General features: G+C 42.2%; 1 protein-coding gene and 1 long non-coding RNA gene across 2 annotated transcripts in view; one reads left to right on the plus strand and one right to left on the minus strand.

Moving 5' to 3' along the window:
- Window positions 1–16942, plus strand: part of LOC118563078 — a 77975-nt gene that overhangs the window by 20362 nt on the left and 40671 nt on the right. The window contains exon 2 of the mRNA XM_036136707.1: window positions 5519–5611. Coding sequence (XP_035992600.1) covers window positions 5593–5611 — 19 coding nt within the window. The 5' untranslated portion in view covers window positions 5519–5592. The remainder of the gene's footprint in view (window positions 1–5518; window positions 5612–16942) is intronic.
- On the minus strand, window positions 986–3327 carry LOC110368049. The gene is made up of 3 exons (XR_002427884.2): window positions 3045–3327; window positions 1218–1508; window positions 986–1144 (listed from the first exon to the last, which is right to left on the minus strand). It is a non-coding gene; the product is annotated as an uncharacterized LOC110368049 (long non-coding RNA).

The following is a 16942-nucleotide window of genomic DNA, read 5'->3' on the forward strand; positions in this document are numbered from 1 at the left end:
ATAGGACAGATATGGCTGTTTTCTTGCCCCACGTGAACAACCAGGTACAGAACAAAAACAACTGCGCCGAGACTGAGCCATTTTCTTAGACTTTTATGCTAACGCTATAGCCACCGGAAGTTGTCAAACCCCACATCTGCTTTAAAACCCGGAAGTGTGAAAAAGGTCTATTATAAGAAATAACTGAAGACAACAATCCTTTTTAGCCTAATGTTCTCCAATTTGGGATGACTAAGGACAGGGTTTCACACCATGCTGCATATACCACTGGTGATCTGTGATTCCCTATGCTGTCTGTTTACATGAGCATGTCTTAATAAAGAGTGATCAATTGCTAATAATGAAGTTCCAAAACTCCACACCACAAAAAATTGTCTGCTTTGCTAAGCAGAAAAACACCATGCTATCTGTGGATGGAATTCCAAACAATAATAACTGACTTCCCAGACTTACTGAATAAGGAGACAGTGGTAATGTAGTTCCAGCGCTTTTACTGAGAAACAGAGCAGAGATCACATAGATGGAAAGTAATCGCACTCCACAGTCCCGCTTGCAGTCTGTGTCTGCCTTGTCTCTGCCCCTCCTCACTTACGGCTCTCCCTAATACACAGTGTTCTTGGCATAAGACAAAACAAAGACAGTCTATCCTAGACTGTCATCATCCCAAACAGTAGCTACGCAGCATTTGGCCTTGGCAATCAGCAGGCCCGTGCTCACATGTTCGAGTGGCTTGAGGCCATAGTGACTTCAGAATAATACTCCTTTAACATTCCACCCTTTTGATCATCACAGATAACGTTTTATCTGTGTGATCACACACAAAACAAGATGACCCATCACATGAATATGTGAACAAAACACAAAGGAACCGTTTCAGTAAACTCGTAATGTGGGACCCCAAAAGGTTCCTGTGTTGGAACAGGGTAGTGCTGGAACTTTTAATAATGAAGCACCCTCCTGAGTGGGTCTGTGTGGCCAGAGTGTTCTTCTGTCATGGTTTTCAAATGTTTGACCCACATGCAGAGCACACACTCAGGAGAACGGTTTCAAGGGATTTATTCAGGTTTCTGAGTGGTATGACCGCAACAGGGCTGGAGTTAGAGCACAGGAGGCACCGGAGCCATGGAAGGCTGGGTCAGACGCACTATATGCGTAAGAAATTAAAGAGTTAGTGCGGGACAGAATAAAAACAGGTGATCGGCTGGTTGTGGTCTTACCATGTGCGTTGAGCGGACCCTGGCCTGGGGGAATGAGGAAAACAGGGGAACTGACAGGTGGAGGGTGGGTAGAGTCCAAACGGCATGACAGCGAGGAGCGACTGACAACTGGAGGAATCCAAGAGATACGGTGGGGTCCTCAGCTGGCTTGGTAACATCATGGAAGCCTCGGAGTGGAACTTTAGCACAAGGGAGCGCCTGGAATGGGATCCAGAGCGATGAAAGCCAGTAGGCATTGGGACGTCAGAGCACGAGAGAGCGCTTGGAGCGGGATCCAAAGTGTGAGGCAACCTGAGAGAGTCAGGAGACAAGGATTACGCAAGAATCGAGATAGCTGTCAGGACACAGTGGCCAACTGAGGTGTACCACACAAGGTTAATACTCTGCTGTTTTCCAGCTGTCAGCCCTCTGCTAAAGTACTTCTGTCATCACGCCGCTGAACGAGCCGCAGCTGTGCGCCACGCTCCCTGTTAAACTACAGCCACCTGTGGGAGAAAGGGAGAGGGGGAAAAAAAGGCAGCAGGCAGAGGCCTGACCAGCGCTGCCTGCTGTTATGCTATAATTACGCCATGATGAGTAATTGATCTCAGATCGAATTCTGAACATGTAGTATGGAAGGGGTCACAAAGGAATTCCACTCTGGCTGCAAAATGAGACCCTCACAGCTTGGACGGCCCTTCCTCTCAACAGGGGTCCTGCTACTATAAAACCTTCCTCCCACAGACACAGACTCTCTCTCTTCAGCTCTTCACTTCTACAGACCTCTTCAGCTCTACAGCAGCTCTCTCAGAGCAGACAAAGAAGGCATGGACGATGAGGGCCTGGTCGGCCCTGACCGACACACAAGCCAGCAGCTGAGGGAAGGTGCCTGGACCAGCCATGCTTGATCCAAGGTCTGCTAATGTCGTCTGCCGGCTTCAACAGAGGACCTGACTGAATCCGGATAAACAACACACGAAATACAAAGCTAAGTCTGCTGTTTAACATCGTCACCCTAGCAGGAGCAAAGATCCTTGGGTGTCACCCCTTTAAAAAGCCGACTTGTTCATTCAGAGGGGAGATAATGAGTTTGCGAGGATTGAATTGAATAAAAGTTGGAGTTGAGCATGTAGTATCACCTGCTGTTCTGTTCTGCTAATAGGTAACACCTTGATTGCTTAACCTCAATGCACTTTTTGACAGCACTTGCACTTGTGGGATTTTTGAGTTGTAAATAAGCGACACGGAATCATATGACCTCTAAGCTGCTTGACCTTTCGATTTGTTTGTACGTCTTTACCAACACTGTTTATTCCACCGCCAATGCCAGCCTGACCACCCTGAACCACAGCGTCGACAGGCTTATTACAAAAATTTGACTTCTTTTTAATCATCCTACTGTAATCAGACACAGATCCCACCTCACCTTCACACACACGCACGCAAACCCACCCACGGAAAAAAGAGTGCATTAGTTGCGCTGTCTCTCTGACAATTCGATCAATGCAAGAAAAAAAAAAAAATACCTTCACACAAAAAACACAACAGACAACATCATAAGCAGACATATTTCACGTTGGAGGTTTTCTGGGCGGGGCAGGGGCATCCAGGTCCAGTACTCCAAGTGAGCAGAGCTTACGCACACATCCAACCTAGGTTCCTGTCCCAGGGGGGAAAAACATCAGACACAGCTAATGCGGTGAGGCACAGGGGGGTGTATTTATCAACCCTAGCTGGCTTGTGATACTGTGCAAGTATGGCATCCAGCTTGCGGTGTTGTTCACTAAGCATCTGAGGCTGGGTGATTACGGCCCCGTTCAACCCCTCACAAACTCCCGGCGTCCTTACCATGACTGACATCGAGATCTTCCGCATTTCTTGATATATCAGGTAACCGCCAGCTCCAATAAGCAGAAATTCTGTTTTCATAAATCCAATTATGAAAGCATCTTCCACATCCTCTATGGACAAAATAGACAGACACATTTACTTCCAAGCTCCCCACGAATCCATGCTGTATCCGGCAGCATGTGTCCCCGCTGGGCAACTCAGCTCCCCCGCGCTGTCATGAATCAGAAACAGAGGACCCTGAATTCAGCCAGACAAGCAAAAGGTTGTAATAAAAAGGTGATTTATTAACAAAGCAAAAACCAAAAGAGGGCACCAAGCCAAAAAGCAAGGAGGCAGTGTCCAAAAAACTTAAACAGTCCACAGCCAACAACCTAAAATAAACTGGTCAGAAGTCAGGCTGGTCTATTAACAAAAACAGCAGAACAGGTCAAATAATCCAGGTAAAAACTAACAGAATCAGGTTGGGTACAGGCAAAACAGGATCAGACTTACCCCAGGCAGGAAAAAAACACAAACACAATGATCGGGCAGAGTGCAAGGAACAGAGGCAGGCATAAGTAGGGGAGTGAGCAGGTGAATGGAATCAAACTGATTAGACTAGGAGGAGCTGATCAGGGAAGTGGCTGAAGGTGGAACTGAACTACTGACATGTGAAAACAGGTTAAACTAAAAAACAGCTCAAGAACCAATCTAGAACACACAATAAATGACAAGGCCCAACCTAAGATGGAACCAAGACTAAAACAGGACACAAGCTAAAGTAGAAAAGAACCCAAAAACAGAAACTAAACTAAGGCAGGAACTCAAACTATGACACGCGCCTGATCTTCTCATTGACAAAACTTGATTAATTTCGTTGCGCAACCAGCTGATCAGATCCACAATTTTTGATTCGGATGATTTGCAGAAAAAGGCTAAGTGAGAGTTACACACCATGTAAACAGAGAGGCAAGCAAGAGAGGTCCAGGGAGGAGAGGTGCAAAAAAGTGTCCGCCTTCGCTCAGAGCAGGAAGAGAATATTGAGATTTATTTGGAATAATTCAAATCCAAGGATGGTGTTAGAAAATATAAATGTAATCATTTTATTTTTATTAAGTTACAAGCATTAATCTATTTAAGAGTTGTCTTGTAAGTGTGAATTCTTATGTACTTCTTGTGGGCAGTGGAAAACCACTGGGTGGGCTGCTTTGCTAGATAAAGAATATCTGACCCACTCAGCTGTATGGGTGCAGTAAAACTGAAAACCACAATGGTGTGTAATCTTGTACCCCTCCCTGTGTAAAGGCTGAAAGAAGGAAAATGCCGGTGAAGACAAGCACAGAAACTCACAGTGTTTAATTCGCTCAGTTTTGTCTCTATTCCCTTCTTTGCAAAAAAGTCTAACTGGTTTCTGTGTTGGTTCTTTTAGGTAATTAAGAGTGCTTAGCCGTAACAGATGGGAAAAAACATATCTGGAAGCATTAGGCTACATTGTTGTTACACTTGAAACGTATTTATAAAGAAATTGATGGTGAGATTTGGGCACGGATGGAGTTTCAGTCCAACTCAATGTCTCTGGTAACTACACCATTACCTTATGACCTTAAAAAGCAACAAAAAATATATCTAGTTGTCAAGAAAACTCTTTTGATATTGCTTATAATTCAGAAAACATTTCTCACTTCAGCAAAAGAGATGATTTTTCCCCTTATTTGATAATCAGTTGTTTTCCCGTCGATCTTAGCTAAAGAATTTCAGAAATGGCATAATGGAATGGAGGCCTGAATTATTTTCACAGGCTGTTCTCAAATTATGTTTTCAAAACTTTGATGTTTTGAAAACATCATTTGATCATATTGTTCATGTAAAGTTCATGTAAAGTTTCTTCTGTGATGCCTTTTCTCAGGCTTTTAATTGTTGCACTTCTGAAGCCACGCAGAGAAAAAACAATACTATTCCACCTCTTGTTACCATAATCCTGGAAACAATTTACCTTTCAGCACTTCTCTATTCTCCTCCAAGAGCTGTGCAGACAGAGACGCTGCTCCACTCAGTTTTTCCACTTTGATTCTCCATTTATTTTCCATGCTTTCCTTTCTGACATCTACCTATCTAAACCATTTATATTCTTTTTCCCAATTAACACTTGGCTTGAAACAAGTACAAGTTTGTTGGTCAGTGTTGCAGTTATTTTCTTTTCTCCAAACATCAAAATAATATTTCATGCCGGACTTTAACATGATTTTCTCTGCTGTTATGGTCTTTAGAGGATACTGGTCTCAAACGACTCCACATTTTTTATACGCTGAACTCTGCATTCCAAACAAGCCAGTAAACTACAATTCATTGAGAATATTCTCCTGACAATCGATATTTTAGAATATCATTAAATCTAACATTTTTGTGTTCATTCCACTGTCTACTCTGGTTTGTCAAACCTCTACCTTTTTGGGGTTTAATTTAATTTAAAATGTGATTATTGCTTTTTCAAGGTTGTTTTGCAATCTGGAAGACATCTTACATCAGTGTGCCGTCATGTTTTCCAAAGGCCTATCAGAGGGATGTGATGAAATCAGAAAAGGGAGGTAAGAAAGTGATGTGTGCTCCTGTCAAGAACTTCAAAGATTTACAAAATGAAAGAGAGACTGAGAAGGGTGGGGGAAAAGAGACAAGATTACTGAACTCCTCTCTGTGTGTTTGTCTGTGCAAAGAAGTGCATCTGTGGGTGGCTGGTAATGCGGGGCAACTAAATATTCTGCTGGGTATTCTCCCGTAGGGAAAAGATAAGTCTATGAATTGTGTAAGGTGTTCAGTGTGGGTTTCCATGTGAGCGTGGTGGTTGTGATTGACAGGCCATGACGAGGTGCTTCTCATTCATATCCGCACACTGAGCTTCCTCTATGACAGCCCTCCAGATCAATCAAAATCTTCCAGGATGGGAACGGTGAAGAAGCAAGAAAACATGACTTCTTTTCCTGGTTTTACACAAACCAAGACAGACGATTAGATCAATCCTTGGCCTCATCTTTACAGCCTAAAAAATGAATATCACCAGTCAATCGAACAATTCTCCAGGGCTGAATCTCAAACACTTTCTCAATCTCTTTGCACCATATATAGTTTAGTGCTCTGGTAACAGCATCTGATAAGGAGTGGCTGCTTTACTATTGTTTTCTCAGGTGCCAGTACAACAATCTTTTACAAAATAATATTTGTTTTAGAGCAGTTTCTACAATAAAAATAAGAGTGTTATTGTTATTGCATATTACTGCTCCACCAATCTGTTTAGTAACTGTATTTTTGCACTACAATTGACAAATCAAATTTTGCCATTGATAAAATGATTACTGGCAAACTCTTTCTTAGCAAAGAATCCTGAAATGCATTGGTTTGCACTACACTGGTTATTTGGGCTTTCGCTACAATTAGGCCTCTTCTCCTGCGGCTTTGTTGATGTATATTCACCACAGGTGTCTTGGTACTTCACTCTTTGACACCCTGAGGAAGGTTTCTATGAGGCTTGGAGGTTTTATTCATCTTTGTGACATTTTATCCAGTTATAAGAAAGAATCCTTTGGAGACTTTTGACATTCATGTAACCAAATTCTAAACATCCAAATAACCAAGAAGTTGGTTATTTTAAAGTGTCGCAGATATGATCAAAAGCATTACTTTATTTTTATAGTTTGCTCTACAGATGCTCTGTCTACAAGCCCTGGCGTAGGCAGCAGATTAGTGGTACACCAGCCCAGGACCCAGGCACTTTGGGGCCCCTGGAGCTTTGGCAGGCCAAGTAATATTTCATATATTCTTATAAATACATGGTGTGACAAAACCTTGATTTGATCTCCTACTGAAGGGAGTTAGACTGTGAGAATTGTTCTAATTTGTTGTAGCCAGTGTTAGTCATGATTGTATCCGGGATCTCGTTCTTTTGGTCACGACCCAAAGCTCGTGACCATAGATGAGGGTAGGAACGTAGATCGACCGGTAAATCGAGAGCTTCGCCTTTTGGCTCAGCTCTCTCTTCACCACAACGGATCGGTACAGCGCCGATCCGTTGTGCCAGAGAAGCTGGCTCTTGGGATCAATGGTGTCACTGCACAGAAATGAGTCGGGTCGCGGGGGTAGCAGCTTCAGTAGGGAGGCCTAGACTTCCCTTTACCCAGCCACTTGGGCCAACTCCTCTAGCCTGGGAACTCCAAGGCGTTCCCAGACTAGCCGAGAAACATAGTCCCTCCAGCGTGTCCTGGGTCTTCCCTTGGGTCTCCTCCCGGTGGAAGACCCAGGACACGCTGGATGAACTGTCCTGGGTCTTGATCCTTAAAAACACAAAGAATTGATCAGTTTTAGACTTTTGATAAGCTTATAATGGTTACAGTTTCCTTTTGTAACATATATTTGAAGAGATAATTTGCAAAAACATGTAACTCCATTTTTATAAATTTTCAAAAAAACATTAAGGTGATACCAGTCAAACTAAAGGTTGGTGAATTTGATCAACTAAGAGTGACATAACAAAATAAAGGACCCCCCCCTCACTTACATTTTAGTTTTTTTTTTGGCAAAACCAGATATCTCCAACATTTTTTTTCACAAAATCAGTTAACTCCAAAATTCATGTCTCACCACTGAATAAAGTTAAATAATGACTCAGTGCTTCTTCTCATGGCAACAGTCATTAATTAATCATAAAACAAGCGTGCCCAAAAGTGATAAAATAAACTTTAAGTTAAGTTTATCTGCAAGTAATCAGCAACCTCATGCACGTACGTACAAAGAACAGTATTCCACATTCAATAGTGAGTTCATAGTAAAACAAACAGTTCATCACAAAACAAACAGATGAGGTAATTTAAAACCATGAAATTAGTAAACTTTATAAAAAATCTCAAAACAAGTAACATTTGGATCGCACAAATCTGTTAAAACAGCCATTTTGCAGTATTTGATATTCATTGGTCAGTGCTAATAATCAGTATTTCAATCTGAAAAACTCACACAGAAAGAAAAGGCAATTAGAAGAATTTTATTGATATAATATTTTAAGAGTTTGCTCGCTGAGGAGAAGGTCGAGATGAGGATGTGGAGTTCTTTTTTTAAGATGAACCCAGGATGCTGATTGGCTTTGAGGAGGAGCAGTTCAAAGCTGATTGGCTTGCGTTGGAGGCGGATGAGTCCCTGATTGATGGAGGTAGGCAATAGAGTTTCTTCAGTCTGAATTTTCTCTTAAGCTGCATTTCAATCTGAAAAACTCACACAGAAAGAAAAGGCAATTAGAAGAATTTTATTGATACAAGGTCTGAGCTACTGACGTCACTTCCTGTTTGCGGTAAGGCGTATTGTATCACTTCCTGTTTTCACTGCGTGAGCAACGGTTTGTTGCTCCAGATTCTCTCGCTTTTATCTTTAATCTCTTTGCTGTAACATCTGTTTCTAACACATAAGCACTTTTAAAACATTTTCTGTTGCTGCACATCACGCTTGGGAACTCCTCGTGTTTCACGGTTTGCTCTCTTGGCGTGGTAGAAGGGCGCTAGCCTAGCTTTAGCCTAGCCTAGCTTTAGCTCCACAATGGCTTCCTCTCCTACTATTACTTCAGCTTCTCCGTCTCTGACTAAGTCTCCCCTTATCTCCTGCTCTCTGTGTCAGATGTTTAGCTATTCCTCTGCCTCCTTTAGTGATAATGGTACTTGTAATAAATGTAGTGTTTTTGTAGCTTTGGAGGCGAGGGTGTCAGAATTAGAGTCCCGGCTCCGTGCTTTGGAAAGACCAGCTGATAGCCGCCCCTCTGCTAGCGCGGAGCCACATAGACCTAGCGTTAGTTCACTTAGTGGTCCTCCAGAAGCACCCGAGCAGCCGGGTAAGCAGGCCGGCTGGGTGACAGTTCGTAGGAAGCATAGCTCTAGATTTCAGCCCCCAGTTCACCACCAACCCGTCTGCGTTTCAAACAAATTTTCCCCACTCAGCGACACACCCGCTGAGAAGCCGATCCTGGTTATTGGGAGCTCAATAGTCAGAAACGTGGCACTAGAGACACCAGGGACCATAGTTAAATGCCTGCCAGGGGCCAGAACGGGCGACATAGAATCTTACCTAAAACTGCTGGCTAAGGATAAGCGTAAATACAGTAAGATTGTTATTCACGCTGGCGGTAATGACACCCGATCACCCCGATCGGAGGTCACTAAAGTTGGTGTTGCTTCGGTGTGTGAGTTTGCTAAAGCAATGTCGGACTCCGTAATTTTCTCTGGTCCCCTGCCTGATTTGACCAGTGATGACATGTTTAGCCGCATGTCATCATTCAACCGCTGGTTGTCTAGGTGGTGTCCTGAAAACGACGTGGGCTACATTGATAACTGGAGAACTTTCTGGGGAAAACCTGGTCTGATCCGGAGAGACGGCATCCATCCTACTTTGGATGGTGCAGCTCTTCTTTCTAGAAATCTGGCCGGATTTATTAGTCCTCCTAAATGCTGACAACCCAGGGTCCAGACCAGGAAGCAGAGCCGTAGTTTAACACACCTCTCTGCAGCTTCTGTACTGTTACCCATCCATTATCCTATTGAGACGGTGTCTTTCCCACGGCCAAAACTTAACAGATCAAAAACTTATCTAAAAGGAACAAATCATAAAAACCTAATAAAAATCAATACGGTTCACCTTGAACCTAAAAATAAAACAATTAAATGTGGTCTATTAAATATAAGGTCTCTCCCTCCAAAGACTTTGTTAGTTAACGAATTGATTTCTGATAAACAGATTGATTTGTTTTGTCTCACAGAAACCTGGCTACAAGAGGACTACGTTAGTATAAATGAGTCAACTCCCTCCAATTATTCAAATTTCCACATTCCCAGATCTGTGGGAAGAGGAGGAGGAGTGGCAACTATCTTTCAGTCTGATTTATTAATTAGTCCCAGGCCAATTAATAACTACAGTTCTTTTGAACATTTAACCCTCAGTTTCCCTCATCCAAGCTGCAAAGCAATAAAACCTCTTCTGTTTGTTGTTTTGTATCGTCCACCAGGCCCTTACACTCAGTTTTTGGATGAGTTGTCAGATTTCTTATCTGATTTGGTGTTAAATACTGATAAGGCTATTATAGTGGGTGATTTTAACATCCATGTTGACACAGAATGTGATAACCTTAGTGTAGCCTTTAAAACTATCCTAGATTCAATTGGTTTTGCTCAAAATGTGCATGAACCGACGCAATCTCGGCTCCATACTTTAGACCTTGTTCTGACATATGGCATTGATTGTGAAGAATTAACAGTATTTCCTCACAACCCTGTCCTATCTGATCATTTTTTAATAACATTTGAGTTTAATCTAACTGAGTTCTCCACCCCCAAAAGAGGGTTCCATTATAGTAGATCTTTATCGGATAATGCTGTATCAAAACTTAAAGAGTCTGTCCCCTTTTTAATATCCTCCGTATTGCAGAAATGCCCTGTAGATGGCAGCAATGTTGTTTCTTCCAATTCACAAATAGATGTCTTTGTAAACAGTATGACTTCGTCATTGCGTTCTGCATTAGATAATGTAGCTCCCTTGAAAAAGAAGGTGATTATTCACAGGAAGCTGGCTCCTTGGTTTAATTCAGAGCTGCGTTCCTTGAAGCACAATGTTAGGAAATTGGAGAGAAAATGGCGCTCTACACACCAAGAGGAATCCTACTTAATCTGGAAGAACAGTCTATTGTTGTATAACAAGACCCTTCGCAGAGTTAGAGCAGCATATTTTTCATCATTAATTGAGGAGAATAAGAATAATCCTAGATTTCTCTTCAGTACAGTTGCCAAACTTACCCAGAGCCACAGCTCTGTTGATCCATCCATTCCCTTAGCTCTTAGCAGTAATGATTTTATGGGATTCTTCATAAATAAAATTGATTCCATTAAAAATAAAATAATTGGCATCCTCCCAAACATGATTACCTCATCCTCAGTAAGTGAGGCAGCATTGGAGGAATCCTTAGAACCTGCGCAGTGTCTGAACTGTTTAAAAGCAGTAGAGCTTTCTGAGCTATCTAAAATTTTAGCTTCATCTAAACCTTCTACCTGTATGTTAGACCCAATCCCAACCAAGTTGTTTAAGGAGGTATTCCCTCTGATCAGTGGTCCTATTTTGGACATGATTAATGTATCCTTGGTAAATGGATATGTACCACATGCTTTTAAAGTAGCTGTTATTAAACCTTTACTTAAGAAACCATCTCTTGATCAAGATGAGTTAGTAAATTACAGACCTATATCTAATCTTCTTTTCTTATCTAAAATTCTTGAGAAAGTAGTTGCTAATCAACTATGTGAACATTTACAAAGTAATGACCTACTTGAGGAGTTTCAGTCAGGCTTCAGAGCTCATCATAGCACTGAAACAGCTCTGGTGAAGGTCACTAATGATATTCTCATGGCCTCAGATAATGGACTTGTGTCTATACTTGTCCTGTTAGATCTCAGTGCTGCATTTGATACAGTTGATCACAATATTCTCCTACAAAGACTTGAGCATACTGTAGGGATTAAGGGAAAAGCATTAGGCTGGTTTAAATCTTATCTGTCGGACAGATTCCAGTTTGTTCATGTTAATAATAAATCTTCCTCAAACTCTAGGGTCACTTGTGGAGTACCACAGGGTTCAGTCCTTGGACCAATTCTATTTACTATATATATGCTTCAGATTGGCAAAATTATCAGACAGCATGGGATTAATTTCCACTGTTATGCTGATGACACTCAGCTATATTTATCCATAAATCCTGATGAATCCAATCAATTACTTCGACTGCAGTCATGTCTTGATGACATCAAAAGCTGGATGACTTTAAATTTCCTGCATTTAAATTCTGACAAGACAGAAGTTGTAATCTTTGGGCCAGAGTCTTCAAAAAATAAAGTTCTTAATCAATCCCTTAATCTGGATGGCATTAACTTGGCCTCTGGTAATAAAGTTAAAAATCTTGGTGTTGTTTTCGACCAAGACATGTCATTTAAATCCCATATTAAACAGGTTTCCAGAGTTTCCTTTTTTCACCTCCGGAATATCGCCAAAATTAGAAACATTCTGTCCAGGAGTGATGCTGAAAAACTAGTCCATGCATTTGTTACTTCAAGGCTGGACTATTGTAATTCTTTACTATCAGGAAGTCCACAAAATGCAGTTCGAAGTCTTCAGCTGATTCAAAATGCTGCGGCAAGAGTTCTGATGAAAATCAACAAGAGGGATCATATTTCTCCAATTTTAGCATCCCTTCATTGGCTTCCTGTTAAATCAAGAATAGAATTTAAAATTCTCCTTCTAACGTATAAAGCCCTTAATAATCAAGGTCCATCATATATCAGAGCTCTGATTACCCCGTATGTTCCTAACAGAGCACTTCGCTCTCAGACTGCAGGTCTGCTGGTGGTTCCTAGAGTCTCTAAAAGTAGAATGGGAGGCAGATCCTTTAGCTATCAGGCTCCTCTCCTGTGGAACCAACTCCCAGTTTTGGTCCGTGAGGCAGACACCCTATCTATTTTTAAGACTAATGTTAAAACTTTCCTTTTTGACAAAGCTTATAGTTAGAGTGGCTCATACCCTGAGCTATCTCTATAGTTGTGCTGTGATAGGCCTAGGCTGCTGGAGGACATCAGGGTCTAATTTTCTCACTCTACTGATTTCTACTGTTCTTCAGTCTACTGTTCTCCAGTTTTGCATTGTATTACATTGAAATGACTGTCGTCATTTCAGCTTTTAACTTTTTGCTCTCTCTCTTTTTCTTCATAGTAGGTACACCTGGTCTGGCGTTCTGTTAACTGTGACATCATCCAGAGAAGACGGCTCACCCGCTACTACCATCTAATGTAGAACAGATTACTAGATCAATGTGTGCTTCTGTGCTTGTTTGTCTGTCTTGTTGTGTCTCTGTTCTGTCTTCTGTAACCCCAGTCGGTCGAGGCAGATGACCGTTCATACTGAGCCCGGTTCTGCCGGAGGTTTTTCCTTCCCGTTAATGGGTGGTTTTTCTTCCCACTGTCGCTTCATGCTTGCTCAGTATGAGGGATTGCAGCAAAGCCATGTACAATGCAGATGACTCTCCCTGTGGCTCTACGGTTCCCCAGGAGTGACTGCTGCTTGTCGGGACTTTGATGCAATCAACTGGTTTCCTTATATAGGACATTTTTGACCAATCTGTATAATCTGACCCAATCTGTATAATATGATTGAACTTGACTTTGTAAAGTGCCTTGAGATGACATGTTTCATGATTTGGCGCTATATAAATAAAATTGAATTGAATTGAATTGACAATATTTTAAGAGTTTGGCGCTCAGACCTCGGCAGGAAAAATTCACGCTGAATTATACTTGAATATGCATAAGCAGGCGTATGAGAATAGGGATATTTCCCCCCAAAAATTGCCGAGGTCGAGGCCGGTGCGTCTGCATGGTTGAAAGACTATGAGACTTGGATTAAACTAAAAATAGAGACAAGTAGGATGAGCTATAGAGGAAAAGTGCTGCGAAGGCTTACCAAACAGGGCCGGTTGCTGCGAAGGCCTACCAAAGTTGAGTGAGATGAATGGGGAGATGAGGTGAGGTGTATGGTAAGGTGCATGAATAGAGATGGTCGGTCTCAGGATGATACTTGGAACTGAAAGGCTTGCAAAGGGGAATGTCTGAAGCGAAATACGACAGTGCAATGGTTCTTGCACTTGCCGAAAAGCAGGCTGAGAGATGATTTGGAGTTGCTGTTTAAGGTGAACACTGGAGAGGTGAAGGTGAACACTCGAGAGGTTTAAGGTGAACACTCGAGAACTTGTGATGATTGGGCTTCGAGGAGGTGTGGCTTGAAGCAAATGCTCCATCGGAGGCGGACAAGCCTCTGATTTAATGGAAGTAAGCAAGAGTTCTTCGGTTGTATTTCCGCTTTAGCATCATTTCAAACTAAAGACTCACAAAGAGAGAAAAGCGATAGGAATTTATTGATACAATAGTTTAAACTTTGGCGCTCGGACCTCGGCAGGAACATAAACGGTGATTTATACTTTAACATAGATAAGCAGATGTATGAGAATAGGGAAATTACCCCCCAAAAAATGCCGAGGTCCAGGCCAGAGCGTCAGCAAGTTCAGAAGAGAGAGAAGGATGAGTAATGAAGGAGAAAAGATGTGAAAGCTTAGCAAAGAGGGCCATTGCCGCAAAGGCTTACCAGAATTAAACAAGATGAATGGAAAGATGAGGTGAGGTTGATGGAGAGGTGGAAAGTGAGGTGAATGGTCAGTTTTGGGCTGATGCACGTGATGAATGAAGGCGGGCAGCATGCAAGGAAACACGGCAAGGAGCATAGAAGGAAACACGGCAAGGAGCATAGAAGGAAACATGGCAAAGAGTATGGCAGGGCAGGGAGCATGGCAGGGAACACACAGGGAGCACACTGGGAGCATGCAGGAAGCATGCAAGGAGTATGCAGGGAACGTAGTGGGGAACATGGCAGGGAACATGAATAAATGAATGACCATGAAAGAATGAACAGAATAACAGGACAACTGCATGGCGGGACGCCTGGATGACAGGATAAATAACAGAGGATGCTTAGGGATGATGCACATAAATGAATGAGTGACCAAGAGGGAATGAACAGGACAGGACGCGGGCTTAATGAGACTTGAATGAGATTTGAATCCACCACCAGTATTCGTAGTTAGATTACCTTTAAGATGAGCATTAGGCGGCTAAGATGAATGAAAAGTAAGAGCAGATATGTGAGGCATGCTGATGATAGCCATCACCTACGATTGGGCTCCACAAGCATCTGCTGTTGTGCAGCTCACATCCTGAATGCTGAAATAACTCTAGATGAAAGGCCACAAGATTAACGATTTCTTTGACAATTTCACGAATCTGCAAACCAACTGTTTTTAGAATCCTCCAAAACTTACGGATGCACATCCGTAAAATTTAACGCATCTACAGACAAAAGACATCATTATAGAAAGTATATTTCAAATCCGGACGAGAAGCAAGCCAGACCAGAAGGAAAGTTCAGAACGGCAACTCTTAACCAGAGTATCCTGTTCAAGGAGGGAAGGAAACGAAATTAGTGAGCTCAAGCTGCCTGGAAATAAAAACGTGACTCTTAAAATGATGCACCTGCGAGATTGAGGTGACCGAGCGAGGAGAGCAGCCGACGCTCAGAAATAACTGATATGAAACTGATATCTCGAGAATTCGAGAACTTGTCTGCAGGCAAAAGCCATCATGGAACTAGGCTAAGATCAATACGTAGAACTCAATGCAGGCTGACAGGTTTAGTTTGAGAAAACAACTGGGAATAGTGAAAAGAATATCTATAAGAAGAAAACATCCAGAAAATGAAGGACCATTAAACACGGGTAACACTTCTTAAGACATAATCAATAATGTTTGTTTAGCTCATAAATACGTAGAATGCCAAACGCATACCAAATGCTGTTATGAATCGATTAGCTTATTTAGCTTATTCCATGTCGTTTGGATGAATTTAATAATTTAATTCAGATTCTGCACTGCATCCTGCTAACTGATGATCTCGTTGCTTAGTAGCTTTAGTTAGCCTCACAGCTGCAGAGAGGATCCGTAATTGAAAATAGTATCAACCAGACAACAGCACCTTCAGTGATGCTCTCCGGTTATTCATCTTGAATGAATTCTTGAACCTAAAAGAAGAAATAGACAATCCCTAAATACATGAGCAAGTTGCTGTTAAAGATCGCCCAATACTCAAACCATCCCCACAGCCATCCGTACGTAGGGTCCCAGCTGACATTCAGATAATACCTACTAACAAAACCTTAAATAACTTTAACATGTATAATTTCACAACACCTGAAGAATTGATTGACAAAACATTGAAATGACAAGAGTGACAGAAGTGGCCTGGTCAGCATAAATGAGAAGTCTGAACCCAATACAGACCAGTCCAAGCGGATGCCAAATTGCACCAGAGTTGCAGTGGTTTAATAACGATTGGTATCAATTGCTGAATTTAAAATGCACTTCATACTCCAACCAGTAGGTGGCAGCAATGCCACCACAAGCCCGGTGGCTACCGGCAACACCAGAAGAAGAAGAAAACGAAAACAAACAGTAAAATGAAATACGTTCGCCTGAATAGAGGACGAACATGGGTGAATACATATTACCTGAGCTGGCTCCGAACGCATTAGCAAGTGAATGAGAGAGTAGATCCGTCTGAAAAGTTGCGGCCGGGACAAGCGGCAAGGTGGCGCCGCAAAGCCGATGAAAACCAGAGGACGTCCCGGATGAGTCGGCGGATCCGCGAACCAAGAGCCAGCCCCACGGGATCAGTTTGAGAAAGACCCCGGCGCGCTATGAAGCGAAGCTGACCGGAACTTAGGCAGAGTTGGGACGCGTCTGCGAGCAGATCAAAGCTGGTTGGCTTGCGTCAGAGGCGGATGAGTCCCTGATTGATGGAGGTAGGCAATAGAGTTTCTTCAGTCTGAATTTTCGCTTAAGCTGCATTACACAGGATCCTGTGTCACAAAACACAAAAACAAAATACAAGGTTTAAACTGCACAGCATTTTGCATCATATTCAAAATTCATTAGTTAAATTAACATTGCTTTTAAGTGGTACTCTATGTTTAGAGTTAAACATTTTACCTGTGATTTGCGTTTAACTGAATGTTGCCCAGTATTTAGTGCTTCATAATATTCAGTAAGGCTGCTCAATAACTTAGACATTAAGTAAATAATTCAAAATTCCACTATGTGGGGTAAGGCATTCAAGCTCTAGCTTATATTAGGTTAAAATCATCTTATTCTTCATCACTGCTTTCCTCCAAGTCCTGTCTGCTGACATCACGCCCTGCCTCAGCCAAGGCATCCTCATAAATTCTGCGCACTGTTTCACTAACGCCTAGCTCA

The sequence above is a fragment of the Fundulus heteroclitus genome, chromosome 5 (genome assembly GCF_011125445.2).
Source record: "Fundulus heteroclitus isolate FHET01 chromosome 5, MU-UCD_Fhet_4.1, whole genome shotgun sequence".
NCBI lineage: Eukaryota > Metazoa > Chordata > Actinopteri > Cyprinodontiformes > Fundulidae > Fundulus > Fundulus heteroclitus.